The following is a 24,462-nucleotide window of genomic DNA, read 5'->3' as shown; positions in this document are numbered from 1 at the left end:
GCCGGGTGGACGCTGCCGTGAGCGGAGCGGCTATGAGACATCCTGCTGCAGCGCTGTGCTGTAGCACTGATCTCCCCTGTCTGCCCGCGGCTGTCCCCCGTCTCCCCGCGGCTCCATCCCCTCTCCTCTTCTGGGTCCCACATCTCAGTCCGACATTTTTTATGTTGGACTGAGATGGTCGGAAACGGGGCCATATCCTGTCGAATTTGGCCCCGTTTCACTCAAAAGTACGTGAATCGGCAGCTATACCGACGATTCACGTACTATTCGACAAGTCGAATTCCACGACTTGTCGAATAAAAGCTGATGGGACTGAATAGGTAGAATCACTATTCGACCTTAAAAAGTCGAAAACTGCCATCTTTTCGATAGACGGCAGCTTTCGTCACTAATTGAATATACCCCTTAAACTTAATTTAGGGAGGGATTCAATTGTTTGGGCACCCGCCACTAGATGGCGCCGGCCGGTAGCTATTCAATTATTCTGTTGTTCCGGTGCGAGTGCTGTTGGCATTTCTGCTCACAGACTCCCAAGGTGGCTAGCAGAAATGTGCGAAAAGTGTCCCGTTTGAGCGCCCAAACTTGACTTTTTTGTTGCGGCAAGCAGTGCCAGATTAAGGTCCACACTGGCCTGGAGCTGAAATTTTTGAAGGGCCTATTGTGTGCCATCAAAAGGGGTGTGACTATCACCACGTGGGGGGACGACGACGACTAATGATGTGGAGGGCATAACCAGTGCTTTGGGGAATGATCTGTACAGGAGGTATGTCTAGCAACATGATGGGCTTAGTTTTGCCTACCTTCGTTTATTTAACCATCTGTAATTCCTGCCACCACCACTTCCTTGCCATCATGCCCTGACCACACAACACACACACTGATATACCCCTCAGTCACCATCATGCCCTGACCACACAACAGCCACACAAATACCCGTCACTCGCCATCATGCCCTGACCACACAACACACACACTGATATACCCCTCAGTCACCATCATGCCCTGACCACACAACAGCCACACAAATACCCGTCACTCGCCATCATGCCCTGACCACACAACACACACACTGATATACCCCTCAGTCACCATCATGCCCTGACCACACAACAGCCACACAAATACCCGTCACTCGCCATCATGCCCTGACCACACAACACACACACTGATATACCCCTCAGTCACCATCATGCCCTGACCACACAACACACACACTGATATACCCCTCAGTCACCATCATGCCCTGACCACACAACACACACACTGATATACCCCTCAGTCACCATCATGCCCTGACCACACAACACACACACTGATATACCCCTCAGTCACCATCATGCCCTGACCACACAACACACACACTGATATACCCCTCAGTCACCATCATGCCCTGACCACACAACAGCCACACAAATACCCGTCACTCGCCATCATGCCCTGACCACACAACACACACACAAATATCCTTTTACAAGATCTGACAAAAAAATAAAACCCCCAAAGAAAATTGTATAATATTTTCATTTCTTAAATTCATTTGCCTACCTCTCAGTGTACTCTATGCTATTCATTCCTCCTCCTGACGGATGTATTACGCAGAAGCTTCTTAGTTTGAGCTGTTGTTGTTATCCAACACTGGCCTGGGACACAGTGGTATTCCATTTTAAAGGGGGTGGTTCATAAAAAGCAATCAAAAAAAAGAGGCACAAATACAGTATATAAATTAGCACACAGGTAAATAGAATATCTATTATGATTCTAAAAATAATGTTAGTATAAAGGCTACTTATCTAAATAAACTGTATTAACCTATATTTAGATAAGTAGCCTTATCTAAATATAGAGTAGGTAAATGGGGTCAAGTAATAATAACTGACTATACTGACTACAGCCGCATTTACCTTTTTGGGGCTTATACTGTATATTTGGACAGATAGCCTTTAATCTAATATTACTATTGCAATCATAATATACATTCTATTTAGATTATTTTTTCCATCTTTTATTTTTTCTTCTTTAAGTGTCCTCCGTCCTTTCACATATGATTGGACCCCTTTACGTCTGAATGTTCTGTATTGTTCTCCCCCCTCCTCCCATATCTGTATGTGTTGCACTAAGCTTCCCTCTTCATCTGTATTTTTGGTATTGTGCGCCCAACCTCATCTGTGTGTTCTGTATTGTGCTGCCCCCTCGTCTGTGTGTTCTGTATTGTGCTGCCCCCTCGTCTGTGTGTTATGTATTGTGCTGCCCCCTCGTCTGTGTGTTATGTATTGTGCTGCCCCCTCGTCTGTGTGTTGTTTTGTGCTGCCCTCTCATCTGTATGTTCTGTATTGTGCTGCCCTCTCATCTGTATGTTCTGTATTGTGCTGCCCTCTCATCTGTATGTTCTGTATTGTGCTGCCCCCTCGTCTGTGTGTTCTGTAATGTGCTGCCCCCTCGTCTCTGTGTTGTTTTGTGCTGCCCCCTAATCTATATGTTCTGTATTGTGCTGCCCTTTCATCTGTGTGTTCTGTATTGTGCTGCCCCCTCGTCTGTGTGTTCTGTAATGTGCTGCCCCCTCGTCTCTGTGTTGTTTTGTGCTGCCCCGTAATCTATATGTTCTGTATTGTGCTGCCCTTTCATCTGTGTGTTCTGTATTGTGCTGCCCCCTCATCTGTGTGTTCTGTATTGTGCTGCCCCCTCGTCTGTGTGTTCTGTATTGTGCTGCCCCCTCGTCTGTGTGTTCTGTTTTGTGCTGCCCCCTCGTCTGTGTGTTGTTTTGTGCTGCCCCCTAATCTATATGTTCTGTATTGTGCTGCCCTTTCATCTGTGTATTCTGTATTGTGCAGCCCCCTCGTCTGTGTGTTCTATATTGTGCTGCCCCCTCATCTGTGTGTTCTGTATTGTGCTGCCCCCTCGTCTGTGTGTTGTTTTGTGCTGCCCCCTAATCTGTATGTTCTGTATTGTGCTGCCCTTTCATCTGTGTGTTCTGTATTGTGCTGCCCTCTCATCTGTGTGTTTTGTATTGTGCTGCCCCCTCGTCTGTGTGTTATGTATTGTGCTGCCCCCTCGTCTGTGTGTTCTGTATTGTGCTGCCCCCTCGTATGTGTGTTCTGTATTGTGCTGCCCCCTCGTCTGTGTGTTGTTTTGTGCTGCCCCCTAATCTGTATGTTCTGTATTGTGCTGCCCTTTCATCTGTGTGTTCTGTATTGTGCTGCCCCCTCGTCTGTGTGTTTTGTATTGTGCTGCCCCCTCGTCTGTGTGTTATGTATTGTGCTGCCCCCTCGTCTGTGTGTTCTGTATTGTGCTGCCCCCTCGTCTGTATGTTCTGTATTGTGCTGCCCCCTAATCTGTATGTTCTGTATTGTGCTGCCCTTTCATCTGTATGTTCTGTATTGTGCTGCCCCCTCGTCTGTGTGTTCTGTATTGTGCTGCCCCCTCGTCTGTGTGTTCTGTATTGTGCTGCCCCCTCGTCCGAATGTTGTTTTGTGCTGCCCTCTCATCTGTGTGTTCTGTATTGTGCTGCCCTCTCATTTGTATGTTCTGTATTGTGCTGCCCCCTCATCTGTGTGTTCTGTATTGTGCTGCCCCCTCGTCTGTGTGTTCTGTATTGTGCTGCCCCCTCGTCTGTGTGTCCTGTTTTGTGCTGCCCCCTCGTCTGTGTGTTCTGTTTTGTGCTGCCCCCTCGTCTGTGTGTTGTTTTGTGCTGCCCCCTAATCTATATGTTCTGTATTAAGCTGCCCTTTCATCTGTGTGTTCTGTATTGTGCTGCCCCCTCGTCTGTGTGTTCTGTATTGTGCTGCCCCCTCGTCTGTGTGTTCTGTATTGTGCTGCCCCCTCGTATGTGTGTTCTGTATTGTGCTGCCCCCTCGTCTGTGTGTTGTTTTGTGCTGCCCCCTAATCTGTATGTTCTGTATTGTGCTGCCCTTTCATCTGTGTGTTCTGTAATGTGCTGCCCCCTCGTCTGTGTTGTTTTGTGCTGCCCCCTAATCTATATGTTCTGTATTGTGCTGCCCCCTCGTCTGTGTGTTCTGTATTGTGCTGCCCCCTCGTCTGTGTGTTCTGTATTGTGCTGCCCCCTCGTCTCTGTGTTGTTTTGTGCTGCCCCCTAATCTATATGTTCTGTATTGTGCTGCCCTTTCATCGGTGTGTACTGTATTGTGCTGCCCCCTCATCTGTGTGTTCTATATTGTGCTGCCCCCTCGTCTGTGTGTTCTGTATTGTGCTGCCCCCTCGTCTGTGTGTTCTGTATTGTGCTGCCCCCTCGTCTGTGTGTTCTGTATTGTGCTGCCCCCTAATCTGTATGTTCTGTATTGTGCTGCCCTTTCATCTGTATGTTCTGTATTGTGCTGCCCCCTCGTCTGTGTGTTCTGTATTGTGCTGCCCCCTCGTCTGTGTGTTCTGTATTGTGCTGCCCCCTCGTCTGAATGTTGTTTTGTGCTGCCCTCTCATCTGTGTGTTCTGTATTGTGCTGCCCTCTCATTTGTATGTTCTGTATTGTGCTGCCCCCTCATCTGTGTGTTCTGTATTGTGCTGCTCCCTCGTCTGTGTGTTCTGTATTGTGCTGCCCCCTCGTCTGTGTGTTCTGTTTTGTGCTGCCCCCTCGTCTGTGTGTTGTTTTGTGCTGCCCCCTCGTCTGTGTGTTGTTTTGTGCTGCCCCCTAATCTATATGTTCTGTATTAAGCTGCCCTTTCATCTGTGTGTTCTGTATTGTGCTGCCCCCTCGTCTGTGTGTTCTGTATTGTGCTGCCCCCTCGTCTGTGTGTTCTGTATTGTGCTGCCCCCTCGTATGTGTGTTCTGTATTGTGCTGCCCCCTCGTCTGTGTGTTGTTTTGTGCTGCCCCCTAATCTGTATGTTCTGTATTGTGCTGCCCTTTCATCTGTGTGTTCTGTAATGTGCTGCCCCCTCCTCTGTGTTGTTTTGTGCTGCCCCCTAATCTATATGTTCTGTATTGTGCTGCCCCCTCGTCTGTGTGTTCTGTATTGTGCTGCCCCCTCGTCTGTGTGTTCTGTATTGTGCTGCCCCCTCGTCTGTGTGTTCTGTAATGTGCTGCCCCCTCGTCTCTGTGTTGTTTTGTGCTGCCCCCTAATCTATATGTTCTGTATTGTGCTGCCCTTTCATCGGTGTGTTCTGTATTGTGCTGCCCCCTCATCTGTGTGTTCTATATTGTGCTGCCCCCTCGTCTGTGTGTTCTGTATTGTGCTGCCCCCTCGTCTGTGTGTTCTGTATTGTGCTGCCCCCTCGTCTGTGTGTTCTGTATTGTGCTGCCCCCTCGTCTGAATGTTGTTTTGTGCTGCCCTCTCATCTGTGTGTTCTGTATTGTGCTGCCCTCTCATTTGTATGTTCTGTATTGTGCTGCCCCCTCATCTGTGTGTTCTGTATTGTGCTGCCCCCTCGTCTGTGTGTTCTGTATTGTGCTGCCCCCTCGTCTGTGTGTTCTGTTTTGTGCTGCCCCCTCGTCTGTGTGTTGTTTTGTGCTGCCCCCTCGTCTGTGTGTTGTTTTGTGCTGCCCCCTAATCTATATGTTCTGTATTAAGCTGCCCTTTCATCTGTGTGTTCTGTATTGTGCTGCCCCCTCGTCTGTGTGTTCTGTATTGTGCTGCCCCCTCGTCTGTGTGTTCTGTATTGTGCTGCCCCCTCGTATGTGTGTTCTGTATTGTGCTGCCCCCTCGTCTGTGTGTTGTTTTGTGCTGCCCCCTAATCTGTATGTTCTGTATTGTGCTGCCCTTTCATCTGTGTGTTCTGTAATGTGCTGCCCCCTCCTCTGTGTTGTTTTGTGCTGCCCCCTAATCTATATGTTCTGTATTGTGCTGCCCCCTCGTCTGTGTGTTCTGTATTGTGCTGCCCCCTCGTCTGTGTGTTCTGTATTGTGCTGCCCCCTCGTCTGTGTGTTCTGTAATGTGCTGCCCCCTCGTCTCTGTGTTGTTTTGTGCTGCCCCCTAATCTATATGTTCTGTATTGTGCTGCCCTTTCATCGGTGTGTTCTGTATTGTGCTGCCCCCTCATCTGTGTGTTCTATATTGTGCTGCCCCCTCGTCTGTGTGTTCTGTATTGTGCTGCCCCCTCGTCTGTGTGTTCTGTATTGTGCTGCCCCCTTGTCTGTGTGTTCTGTATTGTGCTGCCCCCTAATCTGTATGTTCTGTATTGTGCTGCCCTTTCATCTGTATGTTCTGTATTGTGCTGCCCCCTCGTCTGTGTGTTCTGTATTGTGCTGCCCTCTCATCTGTGTGTTCTGTATTGTGCTGCCCTCTCATTTGTATGTTCTGTATTGTGCTGCCCCCTCATCTGTGTGTTCTGTATTGTGCTGCCCCCTCGTCTGTGTGTTCTGTTTTGTGCTGCCCCCTCGTCTGTGTGTTCTGTTTTGTGCTGCCCCCTCGTCTGTGTGTTGTTTTGTGCTGCCCCCTAATCTATATGTTCTGTATTAAGCTGCCCTTTCATTTGTGTGTTCTGTATTGTGCTGCCCCCTCGTCTGTGTGTTCTGTATTGTGCTGCCCCCTCGTCTGTGTGTTCTGTATTGTGCTGCCCTCTCATCTGTATGTTCTGTATTGTGCTGCCCTCTCATCTGTATGTTCTGTATTGTGCTGCCCCCTCGTCTGTGTGTTCTGTAATGTGCTGCCCCCTCGTCTGTGTTGTTTTGTGCTGCCCCCTAATCTATATGTTCTGTATTGTGCTGCCCCCTCGTCTGTGTGTTCTGTATTGTGCTGCCCCCTCGTCTGTGTGTTCTGTATTGTGCTGCCCCCTCGTCTCTGTGTTGTTTTGTGCTGCCCCCTAATCTATATGTTCTGTATTGTGCTGCCCTTTCATCGGTGTGTTCTGTATTGTGCTGCCCCCTCATCTGTGTGTTCTATATTGTGCTGCCCCCTCGTCTGTGTGTTCTGTATTGTGCTGCCCCCTCGTCTGTGTGTTCTGTATTGTGCTGCCCCCTCGTCTGTGTGTTCTGTATTGTGCTGCCCCCTCGTCTGTGTGTTCTGTATTGTGCTGCCCCCTCGTCTGTGTGTTCTGTAATGTGCTGCCCCCTCGTCTGTGTGTTTTTTTGTGCTGCCCCCTAATCTATATGTTCTGTATTGTGCTGCCCTTTCATCTGTGTGTTCTGTATTGTGCTGCCCCCTCGTCTGTGTTCTATATTGTGCTGCCCCCTCGTCTGTGTGTTCTGTATTGTGCTGCCCCCTCGTCTGTGTGTTCTGTATTGTGCTGCCCTCTCGTCTGTGTGTTCTATATTGTGCTGCCCCCTCGTCTGTGTTCTGTATTGTGCTGCCCCCTTGTCTGTGTTCTGTATTGTGCTGCCCCCTCGTCTGTGTGTTCTGTATTGTGCTGCCCCCTCGTCTGTGTGTTGTATTGTGCTGCCCCCTAATCTGTATGTTCTGTATTGTGCTGCCCTTTCATCTGTGTGTTCTGTATTGTGCTGCCCCCTCGTCTGTGTGTTCTGTATTGTGCTGCCCCCTTGTCTGTGTGTTGTTTTGTGCTGCCCCCTAATCTGTATGTTCTGTATTGTGCTGCCGTCCTCATCTGTATGTTATGTATTGTGCTGCCCTCTCATGTGTGTTCTGTATTGTGCTGCACTCATCTGTGTGTTCTGTATTGTGCTGCGCCCTCATCCGTATGTTCCGTATTGTGCTGCGCCCTCATCTGTGTCTCCTGTGATGTGCTGCCCCCTCATGTGTGTGTTCTATATTGTGCTTCCGACCCCATCTGCATGTTCTGCATTGTGCTACCCCCTCATTTGTATGCTCTGTATTGTGCTGCCCCTTCATCTCTATGTACTGCATTGTACATTATCCCCAATAAAAATAAGAAAAAACTGTGCAAAATATTGTTGGTATATACCTGCCTATTGACAAAATTGATAGGACGCTTCTCTTTGTACAAATAAAATAATATTTATTGTCCTAAACACATATAAAACCTATACAAAATCCACAGACATATACAAATACACAAATAGCAAGCCCTTTTTAACTAAATTAGCTTATTCATATAGGTTGTAAATGGGTTCACCCGTTGTAGGAAAAATATATTATAATAACAGTTCATACAAAAAATCCACTTATATATATATTGCAGATGAATAATATAAGATAAGTTACCATACCACATTTAGTTCATTAGTAGGAGACTCTTAGATGGAAATCGTGTCTTAAAGTTTGCATGTTCAGGTACCGGTCAGCCACACCGGCACCCGACACGCTTGTGGATTGTTGCCCCGCCGAGATATCGGTTAATGAGCCGGATAGTGCAGGATGAGGATATCCCCAGCGTATTGTTGTCTTGCACAAACCTCCGGCCGTAGTGGTGCCCCACTTCAAGCAGGTTTGGTAACGCTTGGGAAGCTTAAGTAGAATTAGTGATCTCCAACAGATACGTATCTGTGGGGATATCTTCATCCTCTCCGGCTCATTAACCTACAGTACCAATTTGCTCGGTGGGACAACAATCCAAAAGCATGTTGGGTGCCGGTGTGGCTGGCCGGTACCTGAACATGCAAACTTTAAGACACGATTTCCATCTAAGAGTCTCCTACTAATGAAATAAACGTGGTATGGTAACTTATTCTATATTATTCATCTGCAATATATATAAGTGGATTTTTTGTATGAACTGTTGATATATTTTTCCTACAATGGGTGAAACCATTTACACCCTATATGAATAAGCTAATTTAGTTAAAAAGGGCTTGCTATTTGTGTATTTGTATATGTCTGTGGCTTTTGTATAGGTTTTATATGTGTTTAGGACAATAAATATTATTTTATTTGTACAAAGAGAAGCGTCCTATCAATTTTATCAATAGGCAGATATATATACCAACAATATTTTGCAGTATGTCCCCCTCATGTCCATCATTATGTCGTCCCCCTGTATCCACTTTATGTGTCCCCATCTGTCCATTATTATGCCCCCGTGTCAATTATTATGTCGTCCCCTCCTATGCTCATTGTTATTTGTTCCTCCTCTGTCCATTATTATGTGCCACCCCCCTTCTGTGTCCATTATTATGTGCCGCCCCCCCCACCCCATGGTTCCATTAATATGTGTCCTCCTCTGTGTCCATTATGGTTCCCGTCCATTATGCACCCCCCTGTATCCATTATTGATCCCCTCTCTGTGTCTATTATGGTGTTCCTCCCGCTTTGTACAGTTAATGCACCCTGAAGTTTACCCTGTACTTACCTTTTCTCTTTTCTGTTCCTCTGACTCGGCTCCTCCTCCAGGCTTACACCGTCCACGGGTCTTCTCGACGCTAACAGGAAGGTCAAGTGTTGCCAGGATACAGCAACCGGCAGTCAGGAGTATGCACTGGCGGCTCTCCTCCTGTCTTCAGTCCACTGCATGCATGCATAGTTATCAGCGGCACCCGTGCAGAGCGCCTAAGTGACGTCATGCGTTGAGATGTCACATGGCGCAGAGAAGGGGAGGCACACTATGTGGCACAGGGAAGGCTTGTGAAGCCTTCCACTGTGCCCGCGCTGCCCTTTCAATGTATGTCTGGGATGTGGAGGTTGTTGAGGTGGGGTTTGAATGGGCAGAGCGGAGCCTCGGACGGCCGCTGCCAGGAAAAATATTTTTTCCTGTCTCCAGCGGATCCTCCTTGGTGCTGTGGGCCTATTTTCATGGGGAGGCCTGGAGCTGCAGCTCCACCCGCCCCATTGTTAATCCGGCCCTGGCGGCAAGGACATTAGGCGGGTTTAGCCGCTTTGAATCTGGTGCTTTTGGGCTTGTCAAAGGTAATGGGCACCAGATTGGAGCAACAATTGAATTGCTCTGATAAGCGCCCAATGAAACTACTGAATTTTTCCAGTAGAGTTAGGATCAAATCCAAATAAAGGATGGACATCTGCATCACATTCTGATACAAGGGCTGTAAATACAATTTATTCTTTACCTGAAGGGAAAATACTGCTCACTTTTCCATGTAGCACACATATAATGGGCATATTTATATTTAAACTGCGATTAACAGTTGAGCTAGGATATCCCTTCCCCAGCCTCCTCCCAACTATAAATCTGTCCGTATCTTTTCATTTGCCCTCCGAGGCGCAACATTGCATCTTCCAGCTGGAAAAGGATCTATTCACCAGTAACATAGCATAAGAACACAGCATAACAAGGACACTTCTCTTAATATTCTCTTTATTGGCTCAGTTTTAAAGTTAGATAACACAATACAGTTCAGGGTGTCTTTCAGTGTGGACCAGGCAATTTATAAAAGTTCCCAAAAACTTCAGTTCTCCATAAAAATAAGATGGTTTACCAAAAAGACGCAACCAGTTAATGTCACGTGGATTTTCAGCAGATCTTGGTGCCTAATCCTCATACAAAAGGCTGAAAATGCAGATTTCCTTTTGGCATTTTCGAGTAATGAGAGTATTTGCCACAATTCTGCTTCTCTTAAAAGTACAAAATTGAGCTGTGAAATAAGTGAGACTACATTCGTAATGGAATATCTGTTATATAAAAAGTTCAAGTTATGAAATGATATAGACTATGAAATACCCAGATTATATTTTTTACGACTTGGATCAAATATGGGTAGTGCTCAAATGAGTTGTATGAACTATATTATACTAGAAGCACCTGTGACACCAAGCCCAATTATAACGCCACCATAGAGTACCGTCATGCATGTTATTTGTACAAACGTAATTCAATAGGTGGAAATGTTCTTGTACCATATTATCCTGCATCATGATATCCACCATTGGCTGGCTCTACTTTGTACATACAGTACTGTGCAAAAGTTTTAGGCAGGTGTGGAAAAATGCTGCAAAGTAAGAATGCATTCAAAAATAGAAGTGTTAATAGTATATTTTTATCAATTAACATTATGCAAAGTTAATGAACAGAGGAGAAATCTAAATCAAATAAATATTTGCTGTGACCACCGTATACCTTCAAAACAACCTCAATTTTTCTAGGTACAATTGCACACAGTTTTTGAAGGAACTTGGCAGGAAGGTTCTTCCAAACATCTTGGAGAACTAACCACAGATCTTCCGTTGTTGTAGGCTTACTCAAATCCTTCTTTCTCTTCATGAAAAGGACCCAGGTAAGGCTCAGTGGGTCACATCCATTTACAAAACCGGGGGTGCGACCAGGCTTTTTAATCTTAAAGGGTTATAAGAAAGTATACTGTGGTAAAACCATGCTGCACTGCAGATGGGTCAGATTTATAATGTGCAGAGAGATTAATGGCCCCCATACATCTGGGATATATTGTGGCAATGCCCAGATCCCCCGATGGCCGGGTTGGCGGTTCGGGAATATTAGACGCTTTAAAAATCCCAAGCATATTTTGGTCGTGGTCGGGGTAATCTGGCATTTTTGTTAATTTCCCTGCTCCCCCGACGGTCTGGCGAACATCGATGGCCACATGGAATCGAGGCATTGTGGCCAGCGATGTATGGGGCCATCAGAGTTAAGAGTGATGCGTCTAAACGGATTTCTAGATTGCAGTATAAAAATAAATCTGTTCAGCATTTGTGTGCTACAGGCAGAAGCAGCCGGTATTTACCCCACATGCAAAAAGTATGTATTTGCACCCCTTGCAGTGCAACATGGTGTGTCCAAGTGCACAGTTACTTGCTCATTCCTACATTATTCCCAACTAAAAATCAGGCCCTTTGTTATAACATCATGGCTCAGATTCAACACTAGATTACTGATAAAAGACTAACTGATTAGCAAGATTCCAAGAGAAAAAGTATTAAGGGGGGTATTTATCAAAGCTTTAGGCATACAGCCGAATGTCTACCTATATCACTACCTTTGGTATAATGTCATCTCATTTCACTTGGCCCGTGTTTAATAACAGGATGCATAATGACGGAACACTGTACTTTTATTAGTGCAAAAGTTATAACCTCCTGTTGCAGACAAAATAATCAACTTCTAATGAAAGATTGCCAGTGGCTGTATAAGTGCATTTGTCTCTCTGGCTGGAACACTAGTCATGTTAGACCTATGGAGGTATCAGGAGGAAATAATGATTCATCTTGGAAAAAACAATCCAGAAAAAGGACGCTGTTTGCATAAAAGACAATGCCCATCTGGCACATATCACTGTCTTACTAAACCGTACTAACACAGAACAGTTGTATCCAAGTGCAGATATGAAGTTCACGTTTTACTACATCATACCTGCTGCTGGTTGTTGCTGAATATGGATCTTTCTTTTTATATTTCATAGCCCTAAAGTTTATTATTCAGTTTGTGAAGAATAAGTGGGAGTACGTGTATCCTCAATGTACTCCATCAAAGAGAAAAAAACACAAACATATTTGGCACTTGTGCAGAGGATAAAGAGAAAACAAGCAGGAGACATCCAGTGTTCGTGTAGCATAGTCCATATAATAAAACTGTATAAATTAAGCAGAAAGTTTAAGTATAGGCGTTTTCTTGTGCTCAGCGTCAGCGGCCTGATACTGTACGTATTCATGGTCTTCAAGTTTTAAGTCCTGGTCCCAGAGTGAGCTTAAGGCACTTGGTTGCTGCATAGTGCAGTGCACACAAGCAGAAAGGGAGGAGTCCTCTCTGTGCTTACAATGACATTCAGCTTCCAGCTTCAACATGCGTCACTCCCACATCATCATCATCTGGCTCACAGAAGTTGCAGGACTCATACATGTCTGGGACATCCACATTCCCATTCATTGGTTGTAGCTGCTGGTATGAATATTTCCAGTCTGGTCGTCTCTTTCTGCAAGACCACATCTGCCTGACATTAAATGCAGCACTAATCACAAGCAGTGCCCCAAAAGTGCAGCTTAATATTGCCCAGGAAGTCCTGCAAAGAACAAGTATAGTGTCAATCATTTCTAAAATGCAAGACATTAGTATGTACTCTGGGTGGATGCAGTTAATTTGCCAGCTGTCGGGATTCCGGCAGTCAGGATACTAACGCCGTAATCTCGAAAAACTGACAATAGCGACAGCCAGAATCCCGGCACACAGGGGCTTCCCACTTGTGGGCGTCCATGACACCTATAGAGTGGGGATAGAACCTGTGGCGAGCCACTGAGCCCGCAGCGTGGCACAAGGGGACTCTTTGCACTTACCCCGCTACCAGCATACTGACGGCCGGCATCCCAGATACTGGAAAATCATACTGACCCCACTCTGGGTACACACTGGCAGATGTATCGGCAGTTCAACCAATCTGCAGATATATCTGCCGATGGTGGTTGTTCATACACATAGAAAGATGCGCCACTATAGCTTAAAAATATATAGAAGAATACCAGCGCTGGCTGCATATAATTATATAAAGAACTGGACGGTTTTGTTAACAATTTACATCTGATTTATTAATGGCTTGGTTGTGCTTTTTTTTGCCATTCAGAGAGCTCCTGCCGTATTTTGGAGACTGGTTCTTCGGTCCTGTAACGTTGCTGCCAATATTGAATACCTTGGATAGAGTTGGAATGAATCCTAGTCCTATGTGGTAGCTAATAGGAGTGAAAGACTACATGAAATGATATGCATACAGGTGTATATATAAATGTGGCTTTTTCATGAATTAGAGAATGTTCTAATTGTTTTTTTTAATCTATTAATAAATCAGATGTAAATCGTTAACAAAACCATACAGTTTTTTATATAATTAGATGAGGCCGGCACTGGTATTCTTCTATATTTGTTTTCTATTTGGGATTATCCAATTAAGGGCTTGACAACCCTTTTTGCTGATCTGCAGGTGTGTACAAGCAATATGTCTGATCAACGTCTTTCACAGATATATTGCATCTGCTGTACAGCACAGCACGTGGCCAATATATCTGCAGATATATTGGTGCATCTTTCTGTGTGTAAAGGTGCGTACACACTGGCCGATATATCAGCCGTTCTATTGGACGGCTGAAATTTCGCTTATCCATCGGCCAGCATGTACCAACGATATGTCTGTGAACGCTGTCGTTCACAGACATATCGCGTCAGCCCTGAAACACACATGATGACCAGTATAGCTACAGATGTGTGTGTTCACATCGTTCTGTGTGTAGACCGCCTGTACACTTCCTGCAGAAGACAGCAGTGAATTGATGGCTCAGCTGGGCGGGCGCATGTATGCACAACACACTTCGCGATCCGCCGATAGATATATCTGCAGATCCATTGATCTGCAGATATATAGAACCCAGCATTAGTCTACCCTGTAACTTTATGACCTTTTCAGCATTTATATCATTTAGAAAAATCTATATTAATATAGATCATGTAATATCTGACAGTAGTGACAGAGTAGGTGTTATTTGCATCTTGTAACCTGTTTCAAACATGTCTGTGTAAATTGAAATGTTCCTCTTTGCCAAACGTGATTGGCTGCATGGTATAGACGTGATTATCATGGTATGGGTGTAACCAGGAACAAACACAGATAAAGCTGTATAAACCGCATGCCATTTTATACATGAAAAATAATTGAAGCAATTAATTCTAAATGGTATATTTTGGGGGGTCTTGGACTGTACAGCCTAATTCTAACCTTAATGAGAGGTGCTACCATGCTGAAACTTGTAGTTCCACACAAAAAAAAAGAGAACATGCAGGTGCACACCCTAAATATTAAACACTGCTAATCAAAATAATTGTAATAAAGTCTGCAATATAACAGAGTAAATTTGAGGCGCTTAGCATAATTTTGGCTAAAAATATGGACCTACCAACTGCAACCAGGTGACCTCATCTAGTAGGTTCCTAACACAAAGGTTCAAGTCACCTGCAGGTTCTCTTAAATCTAAATGGTAGCAATCACATGAACTCTGAAACAGCACATCTGACTTGTTAATTTAACAGGTGTGAATAAGGGTGGTAGCTTTGGGCTGGAGCTATTCAATTAGAACCCTTTTCTCGCAAGTTAAATTAACTATTTTCTGGCATTAACACATAGAATCTGGGATACCTTTCCGGACCTATGTGTTAACAGCTTTGCTGCACGCAAAAACAGGCTATTTAATGTGGATTTCCTCCTCAGGCTTGAAAAAAAAATCCCCCTTCAGGGTTAATTAAATGACCCCCGGGGATCAATTAGTGTTCAGGAAATTACCACAATTAATGGAATCCCCCCCCCTTTAATCAGTAAGGCACTGAGATAATTATCTTGATAACTTGGGAAGTCAATGAGGTGCCCTAGAACAGATTTACTCTACCGCAGAGGTTCTCAAACTCGGTCCTCGGGGGCACACACAGTGCATGTTTTCCAGGTCTCCTCACAGAATCGCAAGTGAAATAATTAGCTCCACCTGTGGACCTTTTAAAATGTGTCAGTGAGTAATTAATACACCTGTGCACCTGCTGGGTTACCTGCAAAACATGCACTGTGTGTGCCCCAGAGGACTGAGTTTGAGAACCTCTGCTCTACCGTAACCTCTTGTAAAGATTTATTACATTTGATGACACTAACTGCACTGGGTATATTTTACCTCTTCTTACCAACATTTTAGAAATCATTCTGTCTCTAAGTTATACAGTAAATACCATACTTATTGGTACTTATAGGTATCTATTCCATATGGTCTTGAAATACCATGAGATCAAAGTATTCTGGGATAGGGTAAAAGGTCCAGTTACTATCTACTTCTAGATTCCCATATATGTTATAGTTGGGTAGACAAAGCGGTGTTGACCCGAGTTCTACGTTTATAGTTTATGCTCAGAGACCAAGAGCCTTCAAATTGGAAACAAATTGGTCCCGTAGTCCTTTCTACTTAAACTTCTTGGTTAACACCAATTTCTCATTTTACGTTACCTCACTTAATCTAAAGTGATCAGACACATTTGATAAACTTTGAAAAACTTGCTGAATTTGGGATCTCTTACGCTGTTCTTCCTGGATTGACCTTTGTACTGGGAAGGATTTTGGTCAGTTGATGCTCTGTATTGAAGAAATATACTGGGCCAGATGTACTAAGCAAAACAGAGTTTTTTCGACTTGCTGGAAATCCCGCTACGTCGAAACCCATGTGGATCGGCGAATTCGCCGCCGATCCACTTGTTTTGGCGATTTGCAGGCGTTTGACATTTTTTTTGTTCCGATTTCACCCATGCCAATTCAACTTTAAAAAAGTCGTATTGGCATGTCGAAAATGAGACAAAAGTAGGCAAAAACGCCCACACATTGAATAAGGAACTGTCGGATCCTCTCTGTCGGAGAGGATCCGACAGTAATAGAATATGCATCTTAGTGGTACTTTACACTTTTCAGGGAAAAAAGTTATAACAGAAAACAAACCAAATATATTGTAAATGATCAATATCAAAGCAATACTTACTCATGGAGATAAATTATTTTGGCATCAGACGGAACAGCTTTCCACCAGGATGAGTATATTACCGATTCCATACATTGGCCAACTGAAATGAGAATATACAATAAAATGCTTGCCTTAAATGTGGGATTTGAATGTTTTTAATGTAAATGTTGTAATTGCAATATAAAGTGATACCAACTTTAGTATATTTATTATTTTAAAAAAAAAAAAGTATTTAAATAATTACTCATTCCTGGATTATATGTAACCACACAAGCAAAGATGGAGATAAATTAGCCAATATGGAACTTGTTAGATACCGTGACTTACATCTTGAATAGAAGTAGATGAAACAACACATCTGAAAGGGTTTGTACTAACAGCAGGAGATAATTGCTATACAGAATATTATGGACATTACCAAAGCCAGCTACTCATGCTATATGAACATGGGATGGGCAGAAGTCAACAAGATATATTGAAATGTATAAACTCTTATTTAATGGGGAATAGCGGGCTCCGAAGGAGGCTGGGCACTCTAGAAAGATTTATGACTACCTGGTGTGCACTGGCTCCTCCCACTATGACCCTCCTCCAAGCCTCAGTTAGGACACTGTGCCCGGACGAGCTGACATAATAAGGAAGGATTTTGAATCCCGGGTAAGACTCATACCAGCTACACCAATCACACCGTACAACTCGTGATACTATATCCAGTTTGACAGTATGAAAACAACTGAGCCTCTCAACAGATGGCTCAACGAGCTGAGAAGTCGGCTGTCCCACATTTGGCATGTCGTCAATTTTCTTATATAAGGAGTCTATACGTGCACTCATTACTTTCCATAAGCCCATCCACTCATGTGTCTGCCCCGCAGGGGGTGACATTTATTATTATTTATTTATTAGCAGTTTCTTATATAGCGCAGCATATTCCGTTGCGCTTTACAATTAGAACAACAATTATAGAACAAAACTGGGCAAAGACAGACAGACAGACAGACAGACAGAGGTAGGAAGGCCCTGCTCGCAAGCTTACAATCTATAGGGAAATAGGCATTGATACACAAGGATAGATGCGACCTGTCACATAATGGTTCCCCAGGTTGCTAGGTTCTTATATGATATGATCACCCAGCAATGTTGGAAGACAAAATGTGAGTTTATGTGGACTGTACAGAGGGGATGTAACTTGATAGGGACATCCCTTCTAAAGGCATCTGCTCCGCCTCCACATCATTATCCTCATCAAACATGTCGACACAGCCATACCGACACACCGCACACACACAAGGAATGCTCCGAATGAGGACAGGACCCACAAAAGCCCTTTGGGGGGACAGAGTGAGAGTATGCCAGCACACACCAGAGCGCTATATAATGCAGGGACTAACTGAGTTATGTCCCCTATAGCTGCTTTTTATATTATATATATATATATTGCGCCTAAATTTAGTGCCCCCCCTCTCTGTTTTTACCCTGTTCTGAAGTGTAGACTGCAGGGGAGAGCCAGGGAGCTTCCTTCCAGCGGATCTGTGAAGGAGAAATGGCGCCGGTGTGTCTGAGGGAGATAGCTCCGCCCCTTTTCCGCGGCCTATTCTCCCGCTTTTTCCTGGATTCTGGCAGGGGTATTTACCACATATATAGCCTCTGGGGCTATATATTGTGGTATTTTTGCCAGCCAAGGTGTTTTTTATTGCTGCTCAGGGCGCCCCCCCCAAGCGCCCTGCACCCTCAGTGACCGGAGTGTGAAGTGTGCATGAGGAGCAATGGCGCACAGCTGCAGTGCTGTGCGCTACCTTGGTGAAGACTGATGTCTTCTGCCGCCGTTTTTCCGGACCTCTTCTTGCTTCTGGCTCTGTAAGGGGGACGGCGGCGCGGCTCCGGGACCGAACACCAAGGACTGGGCCTGCGGTCGATCCCTCTGGAGCTAATGGTGTCCAGTAGCCTAAGAAGCCCAATCCGGCTGCAAGCAGGCGAGTTCGCTTCTTCTCCCCTTAGTCCCTCGCTGCAGTGAGCCTGTTGCCAGCAGGTCTCACTGAAAATAAAAAACCTAAACTATACTTTCTTTCTAAGGGCTCAGGAGAGCCCCTAGTGTGCATCCAACCTCGGCCGGGCACGAAATCTAACTGGGGCTTGGAGGAGGGTCATGGTGGGAGGAGCCAGTGCACACCAGGTAGTCATATATCTTTCTAGAGTGCCCAGCCTCCTTCGGAGCCCGCTATTCCCCATGGTCCTTACGGAGTTCCCAGCATCCACTAGGACGTCAGAGAAATATACAAGATGCAAAGATAACTAATAATCTGTGTAAAATCAGTCTGCAAAGTGAAATTAGTTATTGCAATCTTAATAAGGAGTATTATTATACCTTCTGACAGAAGTTCAGCCAGGCGAGGTTCATGGGTAACATTGCAGCTTCCTGTCACATGATGGCAGTAACACTGCTTTCCACAATGGCAAACCTCTTGGCATTGCAAACCATAATGGCCAAATGGACAAACTACAATAGAAACAGATAACAGTTCTGTGTAGAGAACATGTATAATGTAAGGCATAGGGCACATTTTAATATCCACTACATAACTCATTGGCTTTAAGCAACCGTTACCAATTATTAATGATTGCAAATTATTTGTTTGACAAGTGCATCTGGTTACTTCATCATATTAGGGGAGATGTATCAAACCTTGGAGAGAGAGAAAATACCAACCAATCAGCTTCTGTCAAACACAGCCTGTAAAATGACAGAAGCTGATTGGTTGGTACTTTATCTTTCTCTCCAAGCTTCGATGCATCTCCCTAATTAAATGATACAGAACAGAGATTACCAGATCTGCTATCCAGGGGGAGTTATTCTGAGCAATGAATTGCCAATACTGCTTTTATAGAGCTCCAACTGCAGTTTAAACAAAATTGTCCTCACAAAGATTTAACATATCCTGAACTCATTCATAATAATGATGTAATATAACACTATACTGTACAGCATCCTGACCGGATCCAGTCTAGTTTTAGTATGCATTCTTGTGCTACCCATATTATGCTATTCCTCACATTGTAGGCATTTCATTCAACGTCATTATTTTGAAGTGCTGATTTTATTATGAAAACGCGTATAGAAGCCAGATTACTGCAGCTTTAAATAATCTAAAAACACATTTGTACAATTTGAATGAAAAAAACACAACACTTTTTGTCATTTTCGGTCGATTTTATTTATCACCTCTACTGTTATAAACAAACCAATGTTATTTTCTGAAAATGCCATGTAATAAGGTATAATTTGTGTGGGTACTACATAAACAAATTATTGATGTATGAATGATATCAGCCCAAAGACCTAAAACAGGCTCAGCACAGGGGTGAGTAATGCCTCAGCGGTGAAGGGATTACATATTTAACTCAACAGAGATAGTACTTAGATTAATTTTAGCATTTAGTTTTTTCTTATTAAAAAAACAACAACAATCTTTTAGGGTGAAGTCCAGTACAATAGAATATATAACACTACCTTCTTCACAGTATGGCCCTGTGAATCCAGCCAGGCACTCACATCTCCCACTGACATGGTGACATGTCCCATTGTTCTGACAGTGACACTGACTGGTACATCCATCCCCATAGTAGCCTTTATGACATGCTGGAGAGAAGAATGGAGCAAAACACATTACTAGAGACTAAGGAGCGACAAAAGCACTCACAATTAACTACTCATATACAATATTACAGTTACACAACACATAATAAAATTGATATTTGAATTCAAACCACGCCATTCAACAGAAAGCAATGATGGGTTTAAAAAAATATCAATATTTGTTCCAGTGATAAATAACCGAGGCCTGGAACTTTCTAGTAAGGAACAGTTTATATTAGAGAAAACTGACATACTAGCTTAATGATAAAACCTTAGCTGAAACTAAATGGTCATTTATCTGCAATCGTTATTTCACAACCTTATGCAGACATTGGGGCAGATGTATTACCCTGGAGATGGCATAAGGAAGTGATAATAAGAATTTACTCACCGGTAATTCTATTTCTCGTAGTCCGTAGTGGATGCTGGGGACTCCGTAAGGACCATGGGAATAGACGGCTCCGCAGGAGACTGGGCACATCTAAAGAAAGATTTAGGACTATCTGGTGTGCACTGGCTCCTCCCCCTATGACCCTCCTCCAAGCCTCAGTTAGGACACTGTGCCCGGAAGAGCTGACACAATAAGGAAGGATTTTGAATCCCGGGTAAGACTCATACCAGCCACACCAATCACACCGTATAACTCGTGATAGGAAGGAACCCCGGTTAACAGTATGATAACAAAAGGAGCCTCTGAACAGATGGCTCGCAATAACAACCCGATTTGTGTAACAATAACTATTTACAAGTATTGCAGACAATCCGCACTTGGGATGGGCGCCCAGCATCCACTACGGACTACGAGAAATAGAATTACCGGTGAGTAAATTCTTATTTTCTCTGACGTCCTAGTGGATGCTGGGGACTCCGTAAGGACCATGGGGATTATACCAAAGCTCCCAAACGGGCGGGAGAGTGCGGATGACTCTGCAACACCGAATGAGAGAACTCCAGGTCCTCCTCAGCCAGGATATCAAATTTGTAGAATTTTGCAAACGTGTTTGCCCCTGACCAAGTAGCAGCTCGGCAAAGTTGTAAAGCCGAGACCCCTCGGGCAGCCGAGACCCCTCGGGCAGCCGCCCAAGATGAGTCCACCCTTCCTTGTGGAATGGGCTTTTACAGATTTAGGCTGCGGTAGTCCCACCGCAGAATGCGCCAGCTGAATAGTGCTACAAATCCAGCGCACGATAGTCTGCTTAGAAGCAGGAGCACCCAGTTTGTTGGGTGCATACAGGATAAACAGCGAGTCAGTTTTCCTGACTCCAGCCGTCCTGGAAACATAAATTTTCAGGGCCCTGACTACGTCCAGTAACTTGGAATCCTCCAAGTTCCTAGTAGCCGCAGGCACCACAATAGGCTGGTTCAAGTGAAACGCTGATACCACCTTCGGGAGAAACTGAGGACGAGTCCTCAACTCTGCCCTATCCATATGGAAAATCAGATAAGGGCTTTTATAGGACAAAGCCGCCAATTCTGACACACGCCTGGCCGAAGCCAGGGCCAACAGCATGACCACTTTCCACGTGAGATATTTCAAATCCACAGTCTTAAGTGGTTCAAACCAATGTGATTTCAGGAACTCCAAAACCACATTGAGATCCCAAGGTGCCACTGGGGGCACAAATGGAGGCTGAATATGCAGAACTCCTTTGACAAAAGTCTGAACTTCAGGCAGTGAAGCCAGTTCTTTCTGGAAGAAAATCGACAGGGCCGAAATCTGGACCTTAATGGACCCCAATTTGAGGCCCAACGTCACCCCTGCTTGCAGGAAATGCAGGAATCGACCAAGTTGAAATTCCTCCGTTGGGGCCTTCCTGGCCTCACACCAAGCAACATATTTCCGCCAAATGCGGTGATAATGTTTTGCGGTGACATCCTTCCTGGCTTTGATCAGGGTAGGGATGACTTCCTCCGGAATGCCCTTTTCCTTCAGGATCCGGTGTTCAACCGCCATGCCGTCAAACGTAGCCGCGGTAAGTCTTGGAACAGACAGGGCCCCTGCTGCAGCAGGTCCTGTCTGAGCGGCAGAGGCCAAGGGTCCTCTGAAAGCATCTCTTGAAGTTCCGGGTACCAAGCTCTTCTTGGCCAGTCCGGAACCACGAGTATAGTTTTCACTCCTCGCCTTCGTATTATTCTCAGTACCTTGGGAATGAGAGGCAGAGGAGGAAACACATAAACCGACTGGTACACCCACGGTGTTACTAGAGCGTCCACAGCGATCGCCTGAGGGTCCCTTGACCTGGCGCAATATCTTTTTAGCTTTTTGTTGAGGCGGGACGCCATCATGTCCACCTGTGGTCTTCCCAACGGTTTACCAGCATTTGGAAGACTTCTGGATGAAGTCCCCATTCTCCCGGGTGGAGGTCGTGCCTGCTGAGGAAGTCTGCTTCCCAGTTGTCCACTCCCGGAATGAACACTGCTGTCAGTGCTAACACATGATTTTCCGCCCATCGGAGAATCCTTGTGGCTTCTGCCATTGCCCTCCTGCTTCTTGTGCCGCCCTGTCTGTTTACATGGGCGACCGCCGTGATGTTGTCTGATTGGATCAGTACCGGTTGGTTCTGAAGCAGGGGCCTTGCTTGGCTTAGGGCATTGTAAATGGCCCTTAGCTCCAGAATATTTATGTGAAGCGAAATCTCCTGATTTGACCACAGTCCTTGGAAATTTCTTCCCTGTGTGACTGCACCCCAGCCCCGAAGGCTGGCATCTGTGGTCACCAGGACCCAGTCCTGTATTCCGAATCTGCGGCCCTCTAGTAGATGAGCCCTCTGCAGCCACCACAGCAGCGACACCCTGGTCCTTGCCGACAGGGTTATCCGCTGTTGCATCTGGAGATGGGACCCGGACCATTTGTCCAACAGGTCCTACTGGAAAGTCCTTGCGTGGAACCTTCCGAATGGAATTGCTTCGTACGAAGCTACCATTTTTCCCAGGACTCGTGTGCATTGATGTACCGACACCTGTCCCGGTTTTAGGAGGTCTCTGACTAGAGATGACAACTCCTCGGCTTTTTCCACTGGAAGAAACACTTTTTTCTGGTCTGTGTCCAGAATCATTCCCAGGAACAGAAGACGTGTCGTCGGGACCAGCTGTGACTTTGGAATATTGAGAATCCAGCCGTGCTGTTGTAGCACTTCCCGAGAAAGTGCTACCCCCACTACCAACTGTTCCTTGGACCTCGCCTTTATCAGGAGATCGTCCAAGTACGGGATAATTAAAACTTCCTTCTTGCGAAGGAGTATCATCATTTCGGCCATTACCTTGGTAAAGACCCTCGGTGCCGTGGATAACCCAAACGGCAGCGTCTGGAACTGATAGTGACAGTCCTGTACCACAAATCTGAGGTACTCCTGGTGAGGAGGGTAAATGGGGACATGCAGGTAGGCATCCTTGATGTCCAGAGAGACCATGTAATCCCCCTCGTCCAGGCTCGCAATAACCGCCCTGAGCGATTCCATCTTGAACTTGAACTTTCTGATATACGTGTTCAAGGATTTTAAATTTAAGATGGGTCTCACCGAACCGTCCGGTTTCGGTACCCCAAACATTGTGGAATAGTAACCCTTCCCTTGCTGAAGGAGGGGTACCTTGACAATCACTTGCTGTGAATACAGTTTTTGGATAGCCACCAACACTGCCTCCCTGGCAGAGGGAGTTGCTGGTAAGGCAGATTTTAGAAAACGGCGGGGGGGGGGGGGGGGGGGGGGAGCTCGAATTCCAGCCTGTACCCCTGAGATACTACTTGAAGGATCCAGGGATCCACCTGTGAGAGAGCCCACTGTGTGCTGAAATTTCTGAGACGGGCCCCCACCGTACCCGGGTCCGCCTGTGAAGCCCCAGCGTCATGCTGTGGACTTACCGGACGCGGGGGAGGACTTTTGCTCTTGGGAACTGGCTGTATGCTGCAGCTTTTTCCCTCTACCTTTGCCTCTCGGCAGAAAGGATGCGCCTCGAGCCCTCTTATATTTATGGGGCCGAAAGGACTGTACTTGATAATACGGTGCTTTCTTTTGCTGTGGGGTAGCCTGTGGCAAAAATGTCGATTTCCCAGCCGTAGCTTTGGAAACGAGGTCTGAAAGACCATCCCCAAACAGTTCCACCCCCTTATAAGGCAAAACTTCCATGTGCCTTTTTGAATCGGCATCACCTGACCACTGCCGAGTCCATAACCCCCTTCTGGCGGCAATGGACATTGCGCTTATTTTTGATGCCAGCCGGCAAATATCCCTCTGTGCATCGCGCATGTATAAGACAGCGTCTTTTATATGCTCTACTGTCAGCAAAATATTGTCCCTATCCAGGGTATCAATATTATCCGACAGGGAATCTGACCACGCAGCAGCAGCACTGCACATCCATGCTGATGCAATCGCTGGTCGCAATATAATGCCCGTGTGTGTATATATAGCTTTTAGGGTAGCCTCCTGCTTTCTATCAGCAGGATCCTTTAGGGCGGCCGTATCCTGAGACGGTAGTGCCACTTGTTTTGATAAACGTGTAAGCGCTTTATCTACCCTAGGGGATGTTTCCCAACGTGACCTATCCTCTGGCGGGAAAGGGTACGCTGCCAATAACCATTTAGAAATTATCAATTTCTTATC

The 24,462-nt window shown here is 45.4% G+C and overlaps 1 protein-coding gene across 2 annotated transcripts in view; it reads right to left on the bottom strand.

Moving 5' to 3' along the window:
• Nucleotides 1–10,099: 10,099 nt before the first annotated feature.
• NAGPA (N-acetylglucosamine-1-phosphodiester alpha-N-acetylglucosaminidase) overlaps nt 10,100–24,462 on the bottom strand; it is a 75,780-nt gene continuing 61,417 nt past the window's right edge. For both annotated transcript variants that reach the window (XM_063956071.1, XM_063956070.1), the window contains exons 8-11: nt 19,736–19,864; nt 18,593–18,724; nt 16,246–16,327; nt 10,100–12,761 (exon numbers count right to left, since the gene is read on the bottom strand). In XM_063956071.1, the coding sequence (XP_063812141.1) occupies nt 12,527–12,761; nt 16,246–16,327; nt 18,593–18,724; nt 19,736–19,864 (578 nt within the window). In that variant the 3' untranslated portion in view covers nt 10,100–12,526. The remainder of the gene's footprint in view (nt 12,762–16,245; nt 16,328–18,592; nt 18,725–19,735; nt 19,865–24,462) is intronic.

The sequence above is a fragment of the Pseudophryne corroboree genome, chromosome 2 (genome assembly GCF_028390025.1).
Source record: "Pseudophryne corroboree isolate aPseCor3 chromosome 2, aPseCor3.hap2, whole genome shotgun sequence".
Lineage (NCBI taxonomy): Eukaryota > Metazoa > Chordata > Amphibia > Anura > Myobatrachidae > Pseudophryne > Pseudophryne corroboree.
This window is presented reverse-complemented; position numbering and strand designations above follow the sequence as displayed.